Source organism: Nicotiana tomentosiformis, chromosome 4 (genome assembly GCF_000390325.3).
Source record: "Nicotiana tomentosiformis chromosome 4, ASM39032v3, whole genome shotgun sequence".
In the NCBI taxonomy this organism is placed as follows: domain Eukaryota; kingdom Viridiplantae; phylum Streptophyta; class Magnoliopsida; order Solanales; family Solanaceae; genus Nicotiana; species Nicotiana tomentosiformis.
In genome coordinates, this window is record NC_090815.1 from 10,416,232 (window position 1) to 10,439,865 (window position 23,634).

At 40.6% G+C, this 23,634-nt stretch overlaps 2 protein-coding genes across 2 annotated transcripts; one reads left to right on the top strand and one right to left on the bottom strand.

Moving 5' to 3' along the window:
- The first annotated feature begins 1,014 nt into the window (after positions 1–1,014).
- Positions 1,015–13,346, top strand: LOC104101962 (short-chain dehydrogenase TIC 32, chloroplastic-like). The gene is made up of 9 exons (XM_070199554.1): positions 1,015–1,143; positions 1,195–1,332; positions 1,980–2,211; positions 9,749–9,828; positions 10,417–10,570; positions 11,045–11,123; positions 11,752–11,836; positions 12,432–12,478; positions 12,995–13,346. The coding sequence occupies exons 2-9, from the start codon at positions 1,227–1,229 to the stop codon at positions 13,151–13,153; spliced, it is 942 nt and encodes a 313-aa protein (XP_070055655.1). The 5' UTR covers positions 1,015–1,143; positions 1,195–1,226; the 3' UTR covers positions 13,154–13,346.
- A 155-nt stretch (positions 13,347–13,501) lies between these two features.
- Positions 13,502–19,019, bottom strand: LOC104103429 (mitogen-activated protein kinase kinase kinase YODA-like). The gene is made up of 10 exons (XM_070199553.1): positions 18,901–19,019; positions 18,695–18,782; positions 18,499–18,561; positions 18,039–18,199; positions 17,866–17,941; positions 17,479–17,538; positions 17,278–17,385; positions 16,874–17,113; positions 14,851–14,942; positions 13,502–14,682 (listed from the first exon to the last, which is right to left on the bottom strand). Exons 2-10 carry the CDS (start codon positions 18,767–18,769, stop codon positions 14,184–14,186), a joined length of 1,374 nt encoding a protein of 457 aa, XP_070055654.1. The 5' UTR covers positions 18,770–18,782; positions 18,901–19,019; the 3' UTR covers positions 13,502–14,183.
- Between the last annotated feature and the right edge of the window lie 4,615 nt (positions 19,020–23,634).

Sequence of the window (23,634 nt, forward strand, 5' to 3'; positions counted from 1 at the left end):
GCAAGAAGGATTTGAGCGCAAAAGTTCTAACAAACGGATTAAAGGGTATTTATAGGTTCCTCAAGTAGCGGTTCATCTCCCGAGGTAGCCGACCATCAACTGACATACATTTAATGCCTCGAAGACCGGACTGACGGGACGTTTCCACTATTCTTATCACCTACATTATGTTCATGTCGTCATGATTTATCGAAGTAAAGACCGAGGGTTCATATCGTTTTTAATCGATTACTCTCCAAAAAAATGAGGGGACTATCTGTATACTGGTAAAACCGAGATCTATGCTTGATCGAGGCATCTGGAACAATAGGTCAAGCCTCAGCACCTACGTAAGAGATCGAAGTTACAGATGTAACTGAGCTCGATATCGAGGATCGAAGTTCGAACAAGACCATCAGATTTGCTCTCGAGTTTATCGGGGGCACGACCGACCCCGCTTCTAACGGCCTCGAAGTAAAGCTTTGCCAACTCACACGACAAGTATCCATGATTCTCACCATTAACCAATCATTATGGCAGAAATTACGGGATTAAGTCAAAAAGGGAGCAGCGGTCTACATAATTTCTTATAAAATAATATTTTAAAGGTTTCATCTCCGTGTATATATAAAGGGAATAGAGTAATCCATGGCACACATTGTAACATACTTAAGACAAGAAGATATTATTTTTTTCAGTTTTGTTCATATTATTATGGCTTCAATAATATCACATGTAAGTCCGAAGGAAGTTAACCTTGCTAGGTTAAGTTGTTCAATTTGTATGGTTTGCATTTATTTTTCTACTTATTTTTCCATATTAAATCTGATTCCTCACTTTGTATCGAATTAGATCATATATTCTTAAAATCGCATATAAATTCAATTGTTATTCGATTTGGGGTAAACAACCATGTTCAAATCTCATAAAAAATTAATCTCAAAATGTCCATCTTAAACCATTGAGCCTCTAGGGCCGTCCACGCATTTCTATTTTCATATTCTTTCTGTACATCACATTTCGAATTTATGCAAAATGGATGTGTCCAATGATCTCTACAATATCCAATTAATTGTAATATTCTTATTGTACCGACTATCTATTGAAAACAACCTTCACAGTTAGGCTGCGTATATCCTGTCCTTTCAAAAGAAAGAAGAAATTAAGAAGAAGAAGAAGAAGAAGAAGAAGAAGAAGAAGAAGAAGAAGAAGAAGAAGAAGAAGAAGAAGAAGAAGAAGCATATACTATGTGGTTTCTAAGCAAAAAGGGTGCTTCTGGGTTCTCTGCAAATTCAACAGCTGAGGAAGTAACTCAAGGAATTGATGGCTCTGCTCTTACTGCCATTGTTACTGGTAACTAACTCTTTCTTTCAATTTTTCCACACTGAGTTGGGAGCATAGTATTTCTAGGAAAATTCTACCTGCCAACAGAAGTTTCTTGGTTTAGTGTTTAAATAGATTTTGCATAGTTCACTTCTGGTTTCTAATTCTGTTGTTGAGTCAGAAAAATAGTTATTGAAACTAACTTAGGGTGCATAAAATTTGCAGGATTAATAGATTGTTTGTTTTTCCTCAAATCTACAGGCACCTTGCATTCATATAAGTTTAATCTGCTTAAACACGACTTGAATCATGGTTGATCATCCCTCTTAATATTGAAATTCGTTTTGAAACAGAATCATAAGTCCAACACTACCTCAATTGTGTAAGATCCCCCCCCCCCCCCCCCAAAAAAAAAAAAAAAAAAAAAGAAACCTTAACGCTGTGTAAATTTGCATGAATTTCATATGATAGTGTATTTGGAATGAAACGAACCCAAATAGAGCAGAATGTGTATAGAGGATTCTTAAGCTGACTCAAACTAGTCTGGAGTTGAGATGCAATAGTTGTTGTGGTTGTAGTATCTGAAAAGTGGTAATAATCTGTCACTAAATGCTCTCTTTATCTTTGTGGATACTTGCTATCAAAGTACATGCTTATATTTCTGTTGAGGTTAACAGGAGCATCAAGTGGAATTGGTGCTGAAACTGCACGTGTTCTTGCATTGCGAGGTGTGCATGTAATTATGGGGGTCAGGAATATCTCTGCTGGAAAACAAGTTAAAGAGGCAATAATTAGAGATGTTCCACAAGCTAAAATCGATGCCATGGAGTTGGATCTTAGTTCACTTGCATCAGTGAGGAATTTTGCATCAACTTACAATTCCTTCGGCCTTCCTCTAAACCTGCTTATGTAAGACGGAAATGGATAAGTGTAGACTTTCTCTTGTTTTAGTTACTTTCTATACTCTCCGGCATAAATTCATAGCAGAGCAATTTCAAGTATTCCTATTTGTGCTTTCTTTTCTTGATTTTAATTTAGTAAACTGTGTTAGGCGTACTTCATGAGAACTAACATACTTATGACCGCTTCATTAGTTTCAACTAGGAGGACGTAGTAATTCGTAAAGATGGAAGTATGTTAACTACTGATGTTGAGAAAGTTAAAGCACCGTGCTTAATTTAATGTCTCCAAAAGACAGAATTCTGTAATATTAGAAAGTATGTATATCTGCTGTGAGTCTTATGCGCATTTCTACCCTAAGTTCTCATTAAATGTGTGGTGGCCCGGGCATATAAGTATGGATGTATGTATGTAAGGGTAGAAACAAGAGAAAATAAGAAGTTAAAAGAACATCAAGGGAAGCTGACCATTGTTATGTGTTAGTTTCCAAACACAGCATGCTTTGGTAACTTAATCTAAAGGTTGAAATAGAATGTCTTGAATGATTAAAAAATGTAAAAATGAGATTACTTAATACATTAAACTCCAAATTGTATTCTATACAAGTTTTAAGTCAAAATCACTAGACTTTATCACTAAATTGAATAGGTGAGTCAATCTTCATCAAAAGAAGCATCTCCAGTGAACTGTAATATTCCATATTTGAATGTGACATATTGGACTTATTTGGTTAATCTCAGGGGGTTTTCTTCTCTGCAGTACATAAGATAAGTTTTATGTTTCAATGTTTCAATATAAACGGAGATCACCGTTTCATTTTCCAATCAATCGACTCAGACAATACAAAATCAACATGCAGTTTCTAAAGGTTAGCAATTTATATTACCAAGTAATGTGAAGTTACTAGGAAATTCACAAAATTAATGGGTCGATTCTTGAAAATTAGAAGCTTAAAGTAATCATTCATGCTAATTTCAAAGATCAATTCTCAATCCTATTAAAACAACCCCTGATTATTATTTCTTCGCTCGAGAAAGCACCATAGTTCAAGTAATTATGGCTGCATATTCCTTTTAACTTTATACAACTAAAAAGGGTGACAGATTGAATCCAAGGCCATCCGTATTTGGTTGCTGATATAGCGAAGTTCATTGTGCTGGTAAATAAGATTCAGATGATATTATCTTGTTAAACCCTCCTCCCACCACCATTAGGGTGAACAAAACTTGCATTCATATTCATGAGTACTGTCATGGGCGGCTTTCCAGCCATGCCCCATGATCCCTTGGACGCGCCCCGTGGCGTCCTGGCCAGCCTCCCAACGCCCGTCGCCACGGTCGGCCCCGTGGTCTCGGCAGCTCCAAGTGACAAGCGCGCATGTGCCTCTGTCGCCCCACCGATAGCCATCGCCAGCGCCCAGCCACAGGCAAAAGCCAACAGCGCCGCGCGCGCAGACAATGCCGCGCGCGCAGACCCTGATGCTAAAGACAAAGTTGCTGCCAACGGACTTGCTGCTGCTTTGTAGAAGACTAAGTCCTTTTCATTGTAAATATAGAGTAGTTTTGCTGCATTTTCTTTAAGTGTGATTTTTCAGCTTTCATAGGTCTAGTCATGTAACTTTGGTTTATTTTTTTAAGCATTATTAAGGGGGACCAAGCAATCAAAACTTTCAAGCAAGCAAACAATTCTCTGTACTGGTGTCTCTCCCCCCGACACCGTCTTGTTTTCTGTAATAGCTTTCATTCAATGCAATCAAGCTTTCTTTCATTCTCAATTCTCTTTTCTGCTCTCTTTCAATTGCTCATGACATTGGTTTTCCCGTACGGCACTGACAATCTAGTCTAGCGTACGGAGGGGACCTCAGTTGGCGGACAGCAACCGTACTGACATCGGTTGCCTAGCCTTACGTCGCCCTTCCAAGGAACTTCAGGAAGGCGCCGCGTAACAGTTGGTATCAGAGCCTAGGCTCGACATCGGACGAGGGATCACATCGCAATTACCACCATTTCTGACCATGGTGAATTATGGGGATCGCATCGCGACCCTTGAGGGAACGGTTGACGCATTACGGCCCATCGTGGAAATGGTGCCCGATCTAAAAACCAGCCTAGTGCAAAGGTTGGACGACCTGGACCGCAGACTCATCCAGGCCGAAGTTGACATAGAAAACATCAGCCGCGACTCTGAAGGAGACCGGCAAACAGCAGCCACAGAGGCAGCTGAAATTTTTGGTAAATTTGAGGTCCTCCAGCAGGAGCGTGCCGAGGATTTAGCCAACAGGGAACAAGAGGCAGACAGGGTGACTGCCATGCAACAAACCATTGACAACTTGACAGGCCAGCTCAATGTTGTCAATGCTGCTTTACAGGGCCTACTTCGAGGAGGCGGAAACCAATTTGGGGGTGGTGTGAACCTCGCCCCCGTGGCACAAAAGCTGAAAATTCCTGAGCCAAAGCCATACAGTGGAGCTCGGAATGCCAAAGAAGTGGAAAATTTCATTTTCGACATCGAGCAATACTTCGATGCCGTGGGAAGCCTGGAAGAAGCTAAGAAGGTAGCAACTGCTGCCATGTATCTTCAGGGTGATGCCAAACTCTGGTGGCGGGTGAAGTATGAAGCCATCAAGGCAGGTGAAGATGCCCTCGACACATGGGCGGAACTGAAGGCAGCCATACGCCTACAGTTCTTCCCCGAAAATGTTGAGTACAATGCCAGGAGAAAGTTGCGGGAGCTCCGCCAGACCAAATCAGTGCGAGATTACGTGCGGGAATTCTCCGCGCTCATGCTGAACATCCGTGACATGGGGGACAAAGACAAACTCTTCACCTTCCTGGAAGGGTTGAAACCTTATGCCCGGATGGAGTTGCAGAGACAAAGGGTAGACACGTTGCCTAAGGCAATCCAAGCAGCAGAGTGCCTTGGGGATTACCAAGTGGAAGCCCGGAAGGATAGGCCTCAACAGCCTGTCCGAGGAGGATACAAAGGGGGCCAACCAAACACTAGTGGCCCTAGCAGAAGTGGAGGAGACCGGAGTGCACCCAAATCCAAGACTCCCTCTTCCGGCAGTACTAGTGCTGCATCTAACAACAATGATCGGGGGAGGAAGCCCCCCTCAGGATGTCGCCATTGCGGCGGACCACATTGGAATAATGAATGTCCACATGCACAGATGAATGCCCATCAAGCTTTTGAGGATGGGACGGATGACGACGCCGATGATGCGGACCAGACCGAGCCAGTAGGTGCATTCAATGCAATTGTTGGCTCCATTTCTGAGCCCTTAGCGGGTACCAGTGCCGGTATCCGCAAGAAGAAGGACCCCTGTCCAATTGCCAGGAAAGGAAATAAGAAGGCGAATTTGAGGACTCCTCCTCATCAAGAGAGGACCCTAATGTTCGTTGACATGAAGGTAAATGGCAAGCCCATTCGGGCAATGATAGACACAGGTGCCACCCACAACTACTTAGCCTCGACTCAGGTGGAGCGTCTTGGACTAGTCGTAGGAAAGGGCAAAGGTCGTGTGAAGGCTATCAACTCACCACCTCAACCAGTGGGTGGAATAGCCAAAGAAGTACCAGTGAAGCTTGGCCCTTATGAAGGAAAGTTCAACCTGCGCGTAGTGATCATAGATGACTTTGAGTTAATCGTGGGGTTGGAATTCCTGAGACAGACCAATACCATGCCCGCACCGTATGCAGACATGCTGCTGATGATGGGGGCAAATGGGGCCAAGCCCTGCATTATTCCGTGCATTCCCATGAAGATGGCAGCCGAGAACATCTCGGCCTTGCAGTTGAAGAAGGGGGTAAAAAGACATGAACCCACGTTCCTGGCTACCCTCTGCATGGAAGATATAGAACGCTCCTCGGGTCCCATTCCTGCACCCGTGAAGGAGTTACTTCTGGAATTTGAAGACATCATGCCACAAGACATGCCAAAGCGTCTTCCGCCTAGGCGAACTGTGGACCATGAGATTGAGTTGGTGCCGGGTGCGAAGCCACCTGCCCGGGCGCCATACAGAATGTCACAACCCGAACTCGCCGAGCTTCGGAGACAATTGACGGAAATGCTAGACACAGGGATCATTGTGCCCTCTAAGTCCCCATATGGGTCCCCTGTGCTATTCCAAAAGAAACATGATGGTAGTTTGCGACTCTGCGTGGATTACCGGGCTCTAAACAAAATCACCGTGAAAAACAAGTACCCTATTCCGCTAATGGCAGACTTGTTTGATAGACTGGGTGGTGCGACGGTATTCACCAAAATAGACCTGAAGACAGGTTATTGGCAAGTTCGGATTGCCGATGGTGATGAGCACAAGACGACCTGTGTGACAAGATATGGGTCGTACGACTTCCTGGTTATGCCCTTTGGCTTGACTAACGCGCCAGCCACATTTTGCACCTTGATGAACCAAGTCTTCCGAGAATACATTGATGAATTCGTTGTGGTTTATTTGGATGACATTGTGGTATATAGCCAGACACTAGAAGAACACCTGGAGCATTTGCGGAAGGTCCTAGCCCGATTGCGGGAGCACGAACTATATGCGAAGCTATCCAAGTGCTCCTTTGCTCAGAAACAAATTGACTTCCTCGGACATGTCATCGAGGAAGGGAGGATCAAGATGGACCAGCAGAAGATTCAGGCCATTACAGAATGGCCGCCTCCTAAGGATATACATGCCTTGAGGTCGTTCCTTGGCCTATGCAACTTCTATCGGCGGTTTGTGAAAAGTTACTCCCTCATTGCAGTGCCGCTGACAGAACTTCTCAAGAAGGCCACCCCGTGGGATTGGGGCCCCAAGCGGGCAAAGGCCTTCGACGCATTGAAGATGGCTATGTCCAGTAGCCCAGTCTTGGCCCTCCCTGACTTGGCCAAGCCATTCGAAGTGCAAACGGATGCCTCCGACTATGCACTTGGTGGAGTATTGCTACAAGAAGGGCATCCCGTAGCGTACGAGAGCCGGAAACTGAAGGATGCAGAGCGACGCTATGCCGCCCATGAGAAAGAATTATTGGCTGTCGTTCATTGCTTACGCCTTTGGAGGCATTATCTACTGGGAGCCCCATTCGTGGTCAAGACAGACAATACAGCCGTTAGCCATTTCATGACCCAGCCAAAGCTGAATGGACGACAGGCTAGGTGGCAGGAACTCCTAGCGGAATTTCACTTCAACCTGGAGTACCGAAGTGGAAAGACCAATCATGTTGCTGATGCACTCAGTCGGAGAGCTGATCTAGCATCGATGTGTGTACTCGCCGCCCTAAAGGGAAGCGAAGCAACCACCACCATAAAAGACCAGATACAGGATCTACTCATCAAGGATCCTGCTGCACAGTATTTGGTTGATTTGGTAGGACAGGGCAAGACTCGCCAGTTCTACACCGAAGATGGGTTCCTGAAGGTGAAAGGGAACCGACTTTATGTTCCTAAAGGAGGAGATCTGCGACGGACTCTTCTTGCAGAATGCCACGATACTTTGTGGGCCGGTCATCCCGGCGAGGAACGCACCATGGCATTGCTTCGCCGTGCATATTATTGGCCTCAAATGGTCGATGACGTCGCTCAGTATGTGAAGACTTGTCTAGTATGCCAGAAAGATAAGTCAGACCGCTTGACGCAGGCAGGGCTCTTGGAACCACTAGCTGTACCAAAAAGACCTTGGGAAAGCGTTTCCCTGGACTTCATCACCGGATTGCCCAAGGTCGGAGATCTCACAACTATCTTGGTTGTGGTGGATCGGTTTTCCAAGTATGCTACCTTTATAGCAGCCCCACAATATATATCAGCAGAAGATACAGCTCGACTATTCTTCTCTCATGTCGTCAAGTATTGGGGCTTACCTAAAGACATTGTTAGTGATCGCGACTCACGCTTCACTAGCAATTTTTGGACCCAACTCTTTAAGTGCCTCGGGTCAAAATTGAGTCATAGCTCAAGTTTTCATCCGCAATCTGATGGCCAGACGGAGCGATTCAATGGTATGCTAGAGGAATATCTCCGGCACTTTGTGACCGGATCGCAGAAGAATTGGGTGAAGCTTCTGGATGCTGCTCAACTGTGTTTCAATTCACAAAAGAGCTCAAGTACCAACAAAAGCGCTTTTGAAATTGTTACCGGACAGCAACCGCTACTCCCACACACAGTGAACGCACCAAACATGTCAAAATCTCCTCGGGCTGCCAGCTTCTCAAAAGAATGGAAGCAAAATTTGGAGATAGTGCGGAGCTATCTTGTCAAAGCCCAAAAGCGGATGAAGAGGCATGCTGATCAGAATCGCCGCTTTGTGGAATACCAGGTGGGAGACAAAGTGATGGTCAAAATCCCAAAGCGGTACTTGTTTGCAGGGGTCCATGACCCTCGCCTATTGCAAAAATATATTGGACCCTTGTCCATTGAAAGGCGCATTGGGAAAGTTGCATACCGGGTGGATACCCCAGCTTGGTGGAAAATCCATCCTGTTTTCCATGTCAGTCTCCTGAAACCTTTTCGGGAAGATGTGGAGGATCCTTCACGAAGCCAACTCACAATACCAAGTATTCGAGGCCCCAATTCAACCGGAAAAAGGCGTGCTGAAGCTATTCTTGATGATCGAGTGATTCACGCCTCAAGAAAAGATCACCAGGAGTTCTTGGTGAAATGGCAGGGATGTGATGCAGAGGAGAATACTTGGGAGAGGGGAACAAACCTCAAAGCCTACAAGAGCCTGATTGATGATTACCTTGCAAGGAAGGCGCCGAGGACGTCGCCAACTCAGGTGGGGGAGAATGTCATGGGCGGCTTTCCAGCCATGCCCCATGATCCCTTGGACGCGCCCCGTGGCGTCCTGGCCAGCCTCCCAACGCCCGTCGCCACGGTCGGCCCCGTGGTCTCGGCAGCTCCAAGTGACAAGCGCGCATGTGCCTCTGTCGCCCCACCGATAGCCATCGCCAGCGCCCAGCCACAGGCAAAAGCCAACAGCGCCGCGCGCGCAGACAATGCCGCGCGCGCAGACCCTGATGCTAAAGACAAAGTTGCTGCCAACGGACTTGCTGCTGCTTTGTAGAAGACTAAGTCCTTTTCATTGTAAATATAGAGTAGTTTTGCTGCATTTTCTTTAAGTGTGATTTTCCAGCTTTCATAGGTCTAGTCATGTAACTTTGGTTTATTTTTTTAAGCATTATTAAGGGGGACCAAGCAATCAAAACTTTCAAGCAAGCAAACAATTCTCTGTACTGGTGTCTCTCCCCCGACACCGTCTTGTTTTCTGTAATAGCTTTCATTCAATACAATCAAGCTTTCTTTCATTCTCAATTCTCTTTTCTGCTCTCTTTCAATTGCTCATGACATTGGTTTTCCCGTACGGCACTGACAATCTAGTCTAGCGTACGGAGGGGACCTCAGTTGGCGGACAGCAACCGTACTGACATCGGTTGCCTAGCCTTACGTCGCCCTTCCAAGGAACTTCAGGAAGGCGCCGCGTAACAGTACTTGTGCTTTAACTTGCTTATAAACAGACCTTTGAACATGGAAATAACTAGATCATTGTAATGCTGTGGCAAAGTAACAATGCAGGTATCATGGCAACCCCATTCACACTTTCCAAGGATAAGATTGAGCTGCAATTTTCAACAAACCATGTTGGTAAGATGCAACACATTTCCTATTAAACACTGAAATGAACTAGTCAAGGAAAATGAGAATAGAAGGACTGGGTATTTTCTATGGAGGCAATATGGTTAATACAGGGTAACATGAATCTCCAGTCTTTGGGCCTTAACACTGGAGTGATGAGGTCAAGTGTTTTGGCTAAGTGTCTATCATCTAATAATCTACTGCTTGTTAGACTGTATGTGATGGCCAATTCTTGGTTTGCTTAAGTTTGGATGATCACCTGGTCTTTACAGCCAAAATTCACTCGGTTTATGTTTACATTAATACTCCCTTGTCGTGCTCATGTCCTTCGTTTGCGATGATGTGTGTTCTTAGATTTTTGCATAACTTTATGACATCTTTTCTAGTTTAATATCATTTAAAGCAGGCACCCTAGTGGGCATTTGTAGTGTTGGATGCTAATTGTTTTAATGCCATACTCCTTCGCTAAGCACGGTTCTGTATTCGTAGATTTCTGCATAACATAATGACATCTTGTATTTACATTATATTTTTGGTGATACTAAAATCAAATTTAATCACTCTTGAGGGTGATTTCACGGGTATATTTATTTGCAGGCCACTTTCTTTTGACAAATCTATTGCTGGAGACCATGAAAAGAACGGCTAGTCATAGCAGAAAAGAAGGGAGGATTGTTAATGTCTCCTCACGACGCCACAAATTTTCGTACCATGAAGGGATTCGGTTTGACAAAATCAATGATCAATTAGGGTGAACATGCTACAGTCATACATATCTTTCATGTGCTAATTCTTTAATTGTTGAGTCTTTAATTTTCTCCCCAAAAATTTGATTAGTTGGATTAGAGTATCTGTAAAGAACTAAAGTGATAGAAATTTGTTTTTGCCGTTTCTCCCAATCTTTCTCTTATAGGGACTGAGCATCTGTTAGAAACAGGCCCTGATTTTCTTGTTGTGTTATCACCGACCACATCGAATGAAGAAACATTATAGGGATGCCATTTCCAATGACTACTGCAAAATATTTATTCCCTACACAAATTTAAAATTTTTGGATAAAAGTTCTTGGTGATGGAGGACAAAAATGTTTTAGCCAAAGGAGTTGATCAATTATTTGCAGTCATAGGAAGTACATATTATGGTGTTTTCAAAAATAGATGAACTATGATTATGTCTAGAAAAGTTGAGACCAGGGCTTTGTCTTATGCGGATGAATGATCCTCAGGTATAATGGGCTGTCTGCCTATGGTCAATCAAAGCTTGCCAATGTGCTGCATGCTAGTGAACTTGCTAGACGTCTGAAGGTACACAACTGATCTAGTAAACAGTTTAATGTGTTTGATGATTTCTCTTTTCTAATACATTTGGTAAAAATATTCCACTAGATCATTGTAAAGGCATGTCATATAAAGATATCAAATCTGAGACTGACACTAGACCTAGTAATTTTTGGATGGATTTACCATGATGAGTAAAATCTCCTCGACGAAGTGGCATACCAAATGGTAGGAGGCTTTTGGCTTTGCGCTTTCTGCTAAACAAGTACTTAAAGCACACCTTTAAATTTCAGCATTTGCTAAAGATGCTCTCACGAAAACATCATCCATTGCAGTCCCTGTGATATTGCATTGTAACACTTTTGAGTTACAATTTTTATCTTAAAAATATATTAAAGCCCATAGTCCCTGAATAGATATTGGCATAAGTATCCTCGCTTCTTTTCTGATTAGGCGTGCTAACCTAACCAGTAGACTTTGAAGTAGTTAGATTGAATTCTCTCTTTAACTAGCATTGTTAGGCTTAAAGAACCTTTTGGTACTCTGCTTGTCAAGGGTAACAGGTATAAGTAGAAGATAAGCTTTTTATCCATTTTAAGAATAATAATGTGGCCATTTCCTTTAAGAACAATAATGTGGTCATTTCCATGAAAAGGAAGGGGGCGTGGAGATTACAGCGAATTCTCTTCACCCAGGAGCCATTGCCACTGACCTTTTCCGTCAGCACAGCATGATCAGTGGTAATCTCTTTGACTTTTGAGTCATGTATTCTGTCTATCTCTGTTGCTTCATGACTTCATAGGCGAGGATTTAAGTTAAATTTGGTGGTGTTGATATTAGCTAGGTAAGCATCTAATAAGCCAAATCCGTTTTTGGAGCCCTTGTAAACTGTCCATAGTGGATCTGCTCGTTTCTTACATGTGTTGCTTATGTCTTGTTCTTTACTAAAGTTTGTGAACCTGTTACTTACATTTTCTGGAACAATATGATCAGGTCACTGCCTTTGGTCTAAATTATAAGCTTTATATGGCTGCGAGCTTATTTATCTTTCATCTATTTCTCTTTGAGGGCATTTTGAAATTACCTAAAGATTCTCTCTCAGATCTTTCTGCCATGTTGTATTTCGGGTTCTGTACTCTGAGTAACCAATAGTAGAAATGAATTAAATATACTGCAGGTTGGTATGTTCATTAATCTTTGAAAACTTGGACTAATGGATATGTTCTTTGGTCTTGTGACTAGTACCCTTTCTACATGGTTCTTATTCACGTTTTACTCTTTTTTAAACAATGGTTGTGAATTTTTAAGCCATTTTCCCTTTTCGATGTGATGCAGGCATTGTTAATATCCTTGGTAAGCATGTGATGAAAAATGTTCAGCAGGTAATTATGGGAGTAGTGGAAGTTCTACTAAATTCTTTTATATTAAACTACAAGAAGAAGAGAAATGGACTGCAGAGAAATGAGACGTCTAAATTACCTTGTTTGTTAGAACTTGAATTTTAACTTCCAAATCACGATTCATTGAGTATGATACAAAGAGTCTGCTATTATTTTTCCTGGAACAACCCTTTCTTCTGACTATTATCAAGTAGTACTTAAAAGAAGAAAATGAGGTTTGTCATCATTTGTGTTCAAAGTGGTTTCTTTTCTCCATTTCTACTGTTATAGCTTCAAATCCACAATCTTATAGAAGTAGCTTTGACATGTATGAATAGCTTTCACAAATGAAGTTTCAGGAGCCAAAAGAGAGATCTGGAGACAAAAAATATTTTCTTTAGTTTTGGTTGTTCCATTCATGCACCTTTTAACTGTTTCATAGGCAAATAATGTTGTCACCATAAGATTCTTGATATAATTCTATATTTGCTGATGTTGCCCTGTGAAAATTGGTCTCAGGGGGCTGCAACAACATGCTATGTGGCTTTGCACCCGGATGTTAAAGGTGTAAGTGGCAAATATTATTCGGACTGCAACATAGCTGAGACAAGCCCACAAGCTAAAGATACTGAATTGGCAAAAAAGTTGTGGGATTTTACCATGAGTTTAGTTGACTAACATAAAGCATACTCTTTTAAACCTTGCTACTGAGTGAAGAGGGGACTCATAGGCTACCACGCCAAACAAATATCCGATTTTTTTTCAAGAGGAGCTCTAGGTCAAGCTTCTTATCAGCATTATAAGCTTCATTGCAGTTACAGTTCCACCGGGTAACTGCCTCATTTTATGGTATAACCATGTCATTTGACTTCGCTATCTTGTTTTGGGATTTAATTTAGTCCCAACCAACTGATACGGTTCCCAACACTCATAAACAATTGGAGCACGCATTAAAAGTCTTTTAAATCAAAACATACTTGAAGTTTGGCTCAGTGAGACACCAGCTGCAGTCGAAGAAGCAAAATATAGAAAAGAAATGTGCTGTCATCTCAGATTGTTTAATCAACAGTATCTGCAATATTTTCAGTTCATTGTTCACTGTACAACAACCTCAACCTCCATCCCCAAAAGGGTGAAAGCGGAGGAGATAAAGGGCCCTAAACCTATTTAATTTGCAAGCTTGCTTCTTTTGTACTCTCTTCTATGGGACAGCATAAATATACATGTTTGGTACCACAAATGTCTTGTTGAAGGATCAGCTATACATTGAATCACTTGAAGCTAGCTTCCACGAACAAATGACTCCTTTCATGGCTCAGGGTTGGTTATAAAATTCGATCTTAGGCACTCAACATTTTACAAACAGCTGTAGTGACCAGAGATGCTATGGTGAAGAAGGCCAAAAGATTCACTGGGAAGTAAGCTTCATCTTTGAAACAATAGACTCAAGGCCGGGCAGAGGTAATATTGATCAGCTGAACGACATCGACAATGGATGAAGTTCTGCTCAATAAGCTATTTTATTTCCCAAGTCCCCAACCCCCACCCTTCCACGGGATCCTTATTGCACAAATCAGCTTCCTTCAAAGTTACAAAGATAAACAGATTTACAAGAAAACCCAGTAAACAATGAAACTGGGAAGTTTCCCGTGAATGTTGTATCTTTTAATTTTTTCAACCTCGAATGTTGTATCTGACAAATACAACATCATGCTTCACCTGTGCGACCTTCCAAAGGAGGGCATGGGTTTAGATCTAGTGAAGGAACCAGTTTCACATGATCCCTTAGGAGTTGCTGAGACACTCGATTGGCCAGCACCGACTGCCCATCGAAAAGCTCTCCTGTCGTAGGCCTCCCGAACTGCTTTCCAAGAGCATCATTTTGAGAGGATGCCAATTCCCGGAAAGCATGAGATCCTGATGGTGTCCCTCGTAAAACATCAGGATCCCAGTACGAAGGCCCATTCATATAAGGACTCTGTGGAAGTGGTGCTGCCTCCTGTAAGTAAACTGACTGATTAAGGTGATGAAATGGGATAGCACCAGTCCCTCCAGAGAGAGGTGTTGATGAGCCAGACATGGTGATAGGACTTGATATGGGTGAAGGAGACATCCTCCCATTTAGGTGTTGAGGTGACCTTGGATGTAAAAGAGGGCTACCAATCGGCGAGACAGGGCATGATATGTTCCTTGTAATGTTGATATCACTGGAGATCAAAGAGGAATATCAGTAATCACAAAGATAAGTACTGCCTCCATTCTTTTTCTCTATTATATTCAGAATTATAACTTGAATGGCAATTGCTTTCTTCAGAAAGAGACTCAATTAAAAATCAAAGAACTAAAGAAATTTGAAATAACAAAGAGAAAAGAACCTGCAGTGAAAATTAGATTTTGAAACTCTGGATGAATGGATTGCAAGTCTTTCTGATTCTGACGTAGGTGAGTTCCTTGCCTGTCCAATGCCCTAAGATTCATAAAGAACACACCCGTAAGTTTAAACCATGCCACATAAGTCCAAGATGAAGATGTATAATGTTTTCGATCTACTGTAAGTTTCACTTGGAATTACTTTTTTGTGCATTCAGACATCATGAATTTAATATGCAGTTATCAATCTTTTGCACTCCCTTCTTTTCGGATATGCTGCACCATGAGCATCCTCCATCTAGATCTCCTTATGGATACCGACACAAATCAATTTCATTTCCTTTAAGCATAAAAGTTTCACTTCTATTTTCTTTCTGTCTCTCTTCTTTCAAGGGTGAGCAACTTACTCTCAAATGAATCAAGAAGCGAAAAGCAAGTCAATTTTTTTTTTCAAAGTAGAGGTTCACTTCTATTTTCTGTGTCTTTTTTCTAAGAGTGAAGCATCTTACTCTGTTATGAACCAAGAAGCTAACAAGAACTAGGCTCACCAATCTCGATTACCTTCAAGGAAAGCAATGACAAAAGAGATGGCATTCTAACATAAAACACATTTATGCTTAAGAAGGCACATGCACAGACATCAGAGGTAGCTCACTGCTTTTGTTTGAATACAGGGGAAGAGAAGCAAGGATGGGGAATGACAGGACTAAAATTTTTAAGTTTGGTCATCCAAATGAACCTAGCTTGTTAATCTCGTCAAAAGAAGCAGCTTCGTCAAAAGAAGCAGCTTTTAGCCACACGACAGAATGCAATACAACTGGTCAGCAAGTAGAAAGTTTCTCACTGTTCCTCTTTTAACTTGTCTAGTAAATCCATTATCTTTCTCTTTTTAATTTTAAGTACTTCGATTGCTAAAAGATTCCTATCCGAAGGAAAAAGGAAAGGAAAAAAAAAGTTCATGGTTCCAGAAAAGATAACAGAAACTAATTGGTGATACCCAAGGAAAATATATTGTAAGAACCCGTTTCCTCCCCTAGCCAACTGTAGAGAAAAGCTACAAACTCTACTACACAGATTATTTAGCACACATCCAACAATATAAACCTTGACCATATTTACATACCAGTTCAATCACATCTACTTTTCCAGAATGAAACGATCTTTTTTCTAAGAACTAGCCATTCTCTGAGTCCTATGTGACAAGTTCATATAACTGAATTATTATCGGCATATGAGATTGATTACTGTATGAACTCCAAATATAGACGCTTGAACTAATCTTAACCAGGAATGGACCTTAACAATATACGCGGTCAACAGATTTAAAATAAAGAAAGCCCGCCTGAATATTGGATGCATGTACCCAATCAGTTAATTTTGCCAAAACTAATTGCTGATTCAGAATACATCATATTAATGATCATTTTACTGATAGAAGAATAAATGTGCCAGTGTACTTTTACAAGTACCGTCATCACAACTTTCCTGTTTCTGAAAAGCTAAGTTGCTCCGACATGGCAGTTTAGATGCCGCACCCGTGTTGACACGACACTAGTATTGGTGTGAGTATGGGATCCGTGCCGGATCTGGTCAAATAATTTTGGGTACTTTGACCACGACGGACGGAAATATTCGAGACGAGATACATTTGATTCCCAAAATCAGAACCAAAACTAGGGTAAATTTTTAAAAAATAGCATATCTCATCTAGGAAATCAATCATTTACTTATCTACAACTCGAGAATAAAAAAGAAATCCACATTTTACAAGCTATACATAAGTATCCCATAAAATTTCTCATAATTTAGAGATTTTTTTTTTTTTTTTGAATTATTTTAGCCGGATCCCCACACTCGTTTCCGTACTAGGATCCGCATCCCCGAATCTTAGAATTTACATTTCAAAGATCCGCACATGTATCGGACACCCGCACCCCTGTCCGAGCAACTTAGCTGAAAAGAAAGAGAAAGGACTTCCAAAGTCTTATTGATGGGAAGAAAAGAAGACTAAAATAAACAGAAGTGTACCTGAGATTTTACGCCATTTATTCCTGCATATGGAGGATCAGAAGATGCAGGAGAAACATTTGGCTTCTCCAGAGTTGCAGCATTTTTCACAAAAGGATGCTCTAATAGTTGAGCAGCAGTAGGACGATGACGGGGCTCACGCTGCAAGCACTTCCTCACAAAATCTTTTCCTTCATCTGAGAGATGTTCTGGTATAGCTGGGAGTTCTTTACTATTCCCAATCTTAAACATAGCAGCAACCTTTGGGCCCATCAAACACCACATATTAGAGGTTAAGGGAATAAATTGTGTTGTACAACTTGCAATCTCAAATTAAATTACAGCAAAACTCAATCCCCAGACAAATTCCAGAAGAAAAAAAAGACGAAATGCTCAACTAATGTTCTCTAGGCCAAATTACTCACCCCTTCGTACTGGCTAAAAGGAGGCTTGGATGTAGCCATTTCTAAGACGGTGCATCCAAGGCTCCATATATCAACAGCAAGGTTGCACCCACTAGAATTCTTTATAACCTGAAACATTAGCAAACAGGCACTTTGAAGTCAAACTATAAGCAACCAAGGCACATGCAAAAATTTTAAGTACTGCCCAAATCAAATCCTCACCTCGGGGGCCATCCAGTAAGGGCTTCCCTTGAATGATAATGGACATGATTGTCCTGTAATCTGTAAATTTGCGAATGAAAAATTAAAGACATGAGGCTCAGCCTGAAGAGCACACCTACAGAGGGTAAAAGTGTTCCTGATGGTACAGTATTGACAATAACACCAGCGCATGACTTAATGGATTAAGTTACTGTATTTATCACTCCAGAAACAAGAAACAAAGCTAGATGATTAGAAAAAATGTTGTCTATTCCAACAGCAATAATTTAGAGATTGAAGAGCAGATTTGAATAAAAAAAGCCATATGATGTCTCTAATTGATTATATCATACAGCAAATTGCGATCATCTAACATATAACTCCTTAGAAGTCTATGGGTAAACTTACATGTTTTGCCATTCCAAAGTCTGCTAACTTTATGCGCCCGTTTGGATCAACAAGAATATTTGCTCCTTTAATATCTCTGTGAAAATGCAGAGTTAGGCAATCAGGGTACAAAGGTAAAGACTGCTAAAAGAATGATATTTTACGAAAATGATCCAACCAAAGAACATAATTACCTATGCACTGTGTTTTTAGCATGTAAATATGCAAGCCCTGATAAGATTTGTTGAGTATAACTACGGATCGCTGTTTCTCCAAATGCACCATATTCTTGTAAAAGCTTATAAATGGACCCGCCGGATACATATTCCAAGTAGATATACGGTTTATCGCCAACCTGATAGAGGTAAACAATTCAGAAAAAAATGTCAGCTCAAAAAGATGATAAAATTTCGGAGCTCGAGAAAGTCTCTTCTTTCCTTTCGGTTTATTCACTACTCTGAAACTTAGCACTTGTTTTATTGATTCACAGGACGGAAAAGTATATGGCTCTCATATGATCAGGTTTATAGTTTCTCCAGACTTAAATCTCGCGACTAAGCTTTGGAGTGATAGGATTATGAACCAAATTCTTTAACAGTAATTAACATATCAAGCTCTCAATTGATAAGGCTGCAAACTGTGTCCGAAGCTCACCGTTTCTGTCCCGTAGTACTGAACAATGTTTGGATGCCTCAACCGGCTTAACAATGCAATCTCCTGCAAAGTACTTGAATATAAGAGCATACTCAAACATGAACATATAAATATATTATGACTCGGGAATCAACAACTCTAAGCAGTCCACAAACATTAAACCTTCAATAGACTGCTCCCTATTGGATAAACTTACTTGAGCCAACTGCTTTGCACTTTCTTTTGACTTTGCATCATCTGAAAATAATGTAACCTCCTTCATTGCGCACATTTCACCACTATCACTGCAGAATAGACAAGGCCAGGTATTAAACAAAATCTTCAGACGATCAATAGTATAATTGGACATGTCAACATGTTGGATTTGTATTTACTTCAGAAGGCCATGGTCAGTGAATGTACCTGTTAAAACCAACATAAACATGTCCAAATGTGCCTCTACCCAGCAATTTTCCCTTTTTCCAACGAGAGCCAGGGCTAGCAAGGTTCTGGTATATTTGGAGTAGATCTCAATAGAATTAGTCATGTTCTTCTTATTTTTCTATATTTCTTATCCTCAGATCCGAAATCTTTTAGATACTAATGAAGATCACTTAAGGGTGTTAATCGGGGCCGGGCCGGCCCACTAACAATCCGGTTCGATCCGGTTAAGCCTGGGTCAGCCCGATTCGATAAGGGGTGGGATGGGTTGGCTAGGGTAGGGGGTTGTGCGGGAAAGGGTCGGGCCTTTTTTGGCTACCGATGCACTAGAACCCGGCTAGCCCGCTAACCCTTCCAGCCCGATCTAACCAAGTTTATGTTGTAATTGTTTTTAAAAATTCTGACCATTTCCAACGGTCAAAATCAAAGATGAGCGTTAGGCAACGGCCATTTTTTGCACTTTTAGCCATTTCGGCCTATCCCTTTACTAAAATAACCCCTCTACCTCCTAATAATTGATAAATTACATTCTTAGCCTTTTAATAACTATAAATAGCCCCCCTCTTCTTCATTTTTTTTTTCAGAACTTGCTCTCTTCTTCTACTCTAATTCTCTCTCAATTCCCTTTTGATTATTGAATTGCTTATTGCTCTCAAGTTCTTAGTTAAGTAATATTTCAAGTTTTATCAATTATTTACGGTAGCAACTACAAAATTACAATTATCAAGTGAAGTGCGGTTACCATTTTTGTTAGGTTCAAGTTAAATCATACCCCGTGCTTCTAGAGTGTGTTCACATATATTTGGGAACACTTTGAGGTGGTAGAAGAAAATGAAGAAATTCACAAAGTAGAGTGCAAGAACTGTGGTCGAGTCTTTAATGTTTATTGAAAGTGGGAGGGCACAACTGGTTTAAGGTGGCATATCAAGAGTTGTCTTGTGTGTCCTCCAGGAATTTGTATTTAAGTTGATTTGAATTTGTTAGACTTATTTAAGTTTAATGTGATAGTTTATAAGCAAGTTAATTTGAAGTACTATTATGCAATGAAAATATGAAATGAAAGCCTTTGGAGTTTGATCCTTACATATTGGTCTTATTAAATAATTTCATGTAGCCACTTAATTTCAATTTTCAAATTTTAAAATACAAATTTTAAATTTAAAACTGTAAACATTAAAGTTTAAAAGTTTAATTTTATGCCTTAAAATACTTATTTTATTATTTAAAAGTTTGCAAACACTTAAATAACAATTACATTGAGCAAAAAAATATAATACACTAAACAAAAAATTAACCCGGTCCGGTCTGGACCCGATAAGCCCAAACCCGGACGGGCCCACCAAAACCCAGAATATCCCAGCCCACTACCAGCCCGGAATTCCAGCTCACCCCACTAACCGGACATGCTATTGTTTTCCATGTCCAGCCCGGTCCTTCACGTCCCATAAACACCCATAAGATCACTCTAGCTAGAATAGATTCCTCTACTTAAGAAGATACTGCATAAAATATTTATTTCTAAGGAAAAATAAACTGGAATTAGCTATGAATTTCATCGCTAATCTATCATTAAATCGTTTGTAGCTAACAAAAAGTCTTGATAATTTATTCTTACTCCGTTGTTAAATGAGATTAGCGATAAATTTTTCTGTTTAGCTACAAAATTTGTCCATCGCGAATTCTTATTTTTTTTTATAAATAGTGACTATATATGATAATACTAATGCAAATGCCATACTTGATACTGATAGTAGAAAATAGGAACATATATATAGACAACCCCCTAATAGTGATTTTGATGTAAACTTAGGGTTCACCAAACTGTATAGAGAACCTGGTTCTCTATCAGTTCCCACAGAACACACACACACACAGTGGTAAGTAAATAACACAACAATATTTTACGTGAAAAACTCCTAGCTCAAGGGATTAAAAACCACGACCTACATTCCTAGGATTTTAACTTAACCGAGTAATTTTAGATTACAACCTATTGTAACCTAGGTTGCAATAAATATATTGCAAGCCTCTTTGTAATAACTTTATTACAAAGCAACAAACTTTGACTAACTCTAGTTAAGAAACTAAACCAAATAATGGTTTAAATCTGTCCTACAAAGACACTTATTGAAAGTAGTGTAGGATTACAAATAAAAAACAAATAACAAAGACTCAACAAACCTAAGGACATAAGATATCTTCAATCTTTGGATCTGGTCCTTGAGGTTGCAATAGCTTTATTCTTGAAAGAGATGCAGGCTAGCACTTGAGAGAGAGAAAAATCAAATTTTAGTTTTTGCAAGTGTTAGACAAATGAAATCCCTTGCCTCATATTGATAATATGTGTGCGAGGTCATTGGGACGATGTAAGAAAATATACGGTACAAGTCATGCTCCATAAAGTGACTGTTGCACTGTTGCGTGTGCAGTGCAGCAGTGCAACGACATTAACAGTTGTAAGGAGTTATCATGTACTGTGACTGAGGAACTGATCTCTATCAGTTCCCTCTATTGTTCTCTTTGTTGTTCCCTTAACTGATTTCATTGAGAGTTGAACCATACATCTGACTAGTTACTCTGAACGCAAAGGAACTAATTGTTTCAGGTTCCTTATCTGGTTCTCTCCTTAAGTTTGTCAAATCATTAAAACAAAGGACACATATCTTATCAATTTTTTCCTTTTTGATGATGACAAACTTAGAGTTGATATTCCCCCTGAGAACCAGATCTTCAACATTGTTCCCCCTGCAGAATAGCCATATTCCCCTTGAAAACCTTTCCCTATCTGATTTTTATATGAAGTTTGTTAAATCATCAAAATACAAAGGCACATAACATTTTAATTTTCCCTTTTTTGATGATGACAAACTTAGAATTGAAGTTCCCCCTGAGAACCAGATATCCATATTGTTCCCCACTGCATGATAGTCATATTCCCCTTGAGAACATGTTTTCCCCCTTCAATTTTCCAATTTTCTTCCCCCTTTTTGTCATCATAAAAAGGAATTAGCCAAGTAAATGCAAAAAGAAGTCCAGCAAAGTTAACTCATGCCACTTGTGTGCACACAACATAGCTAAAAATAGAACTTAAGAGTATAATATGCATTAATAGACAACGATGCTCATTAAGTTAGGGAAACAATACTGTAGCAGTACCATAATTACAAACAAACATAAGTCAAACAAAACTAGAGTACCATATGCTAAATGGAAGGATGCCAAAAAGACACAGTAATATTAAACAGGAGCTGGCAAAGGGGTAAGATAGGGGACACTAGATGGAGAAGGGATTGACTAGGAAGCAACAGCTTTTAGGAGGCTGTCAATTCAAGCATTAACAACCCTTTGATCATTGATCTGCTGCTCTTACAGGTTCTCCACTTGTTTCCTCAATTCCATATTTTCAGCTTTTAGGCGGGCAGCTTCTTCTCCCTGAGCATTGCTGGAACCAGGTTCCTTGCTGGCCTGATTGAGCTTAGACTTAAGAATAACATTATGCACCTTTAACCGCCTAATTTCCTCATTTGCAGCATTTTGGGCATCAATAAGCTGAGAGATTATGGAATTGCTGCCTATTCGCCCCTTTTTGTCAACATACTCACATTCTTCCAAGATGTTCATTGAGAACATTTGTTTACCAATTCCCACAAGTGCTTTCCCCAAGACTCAGGTCCATTATAGAGGCAATGGATAGCCTTTCAGCTCTTAGTAGCAAGACCTTATTCACCAACTCGAACAAAAGTTGGTATTCTAGAAGCATTGCCTTCTTGTACACTCGTTCCCCTTATTGAATAGCTTGAGGGTTGAGAATAAACTTCCTAAAACATAGGGAACAAGTTCCCTCCACAATTAAGATCCCTTCAGCATGCACGCCAAGAATACCCTCGAGCACAATCTCATCAATCACAAATACTACCCTACTAATCTTTTTGCTTTTTCAATTGTGCTTTCCTTTCAAGCTCAGACACATCAACTCTGGCCCTTTTTGAGGAACCAGGTTCCTCACAGGTACTTAGCCTCTTTCTAAGTGGCCTTTTCTTCTCAACAATCTTCTTCTTTTTCAACTCCTTCGTCACCACCAACCCCAACAACTTTTGCAGATAGGTCATCCTCACTATTATCAAATTCTCTCGCAGATACCCACTTCATATCAGGGTACATAACCTCCAAAGAGATTGTATCAAGGTGAGGAAAAGATGTGACACGACCCCAAATTCCCTCCATAGGAGGTCGTGATGGCACCTAGTCTCTAAGAGAAGGTAAGTCTATCAAAGCGGAATAATCATAAATATATGAAATAAATAAACTACAATTCAAATAATTACAACTCCCAAAAACCGGTAGAAATAAGTCACAAGCTTCTAAGAATTTATCCTCAATGTCTCTATATATATCAAGGTCTAAATAAAATAAGGAAGCAACACAATAATGATAGAAGGGGACTCTGGAGTCTGCGGACGCTGGCAGATATACCTCGAAGTCTCCGTGTACAGGTAACTCACTGATGTCGGGGCTGGTAAGGAGTACCTATATCTGCACAAAAATATGTACAGAAGTGTAGTGTGAGTACACCACAGCGGTACCCAGAAAGTGCCAAGCTTAACCTCGGTAGAGTAGTGACGAGGTCAGGTCAGGCCCTATTGGAAAATAATAATTGTATGGTAAAATGTTTAACAATACAATAAAATAAAATGACAATGGAAATAAATCAAGTAG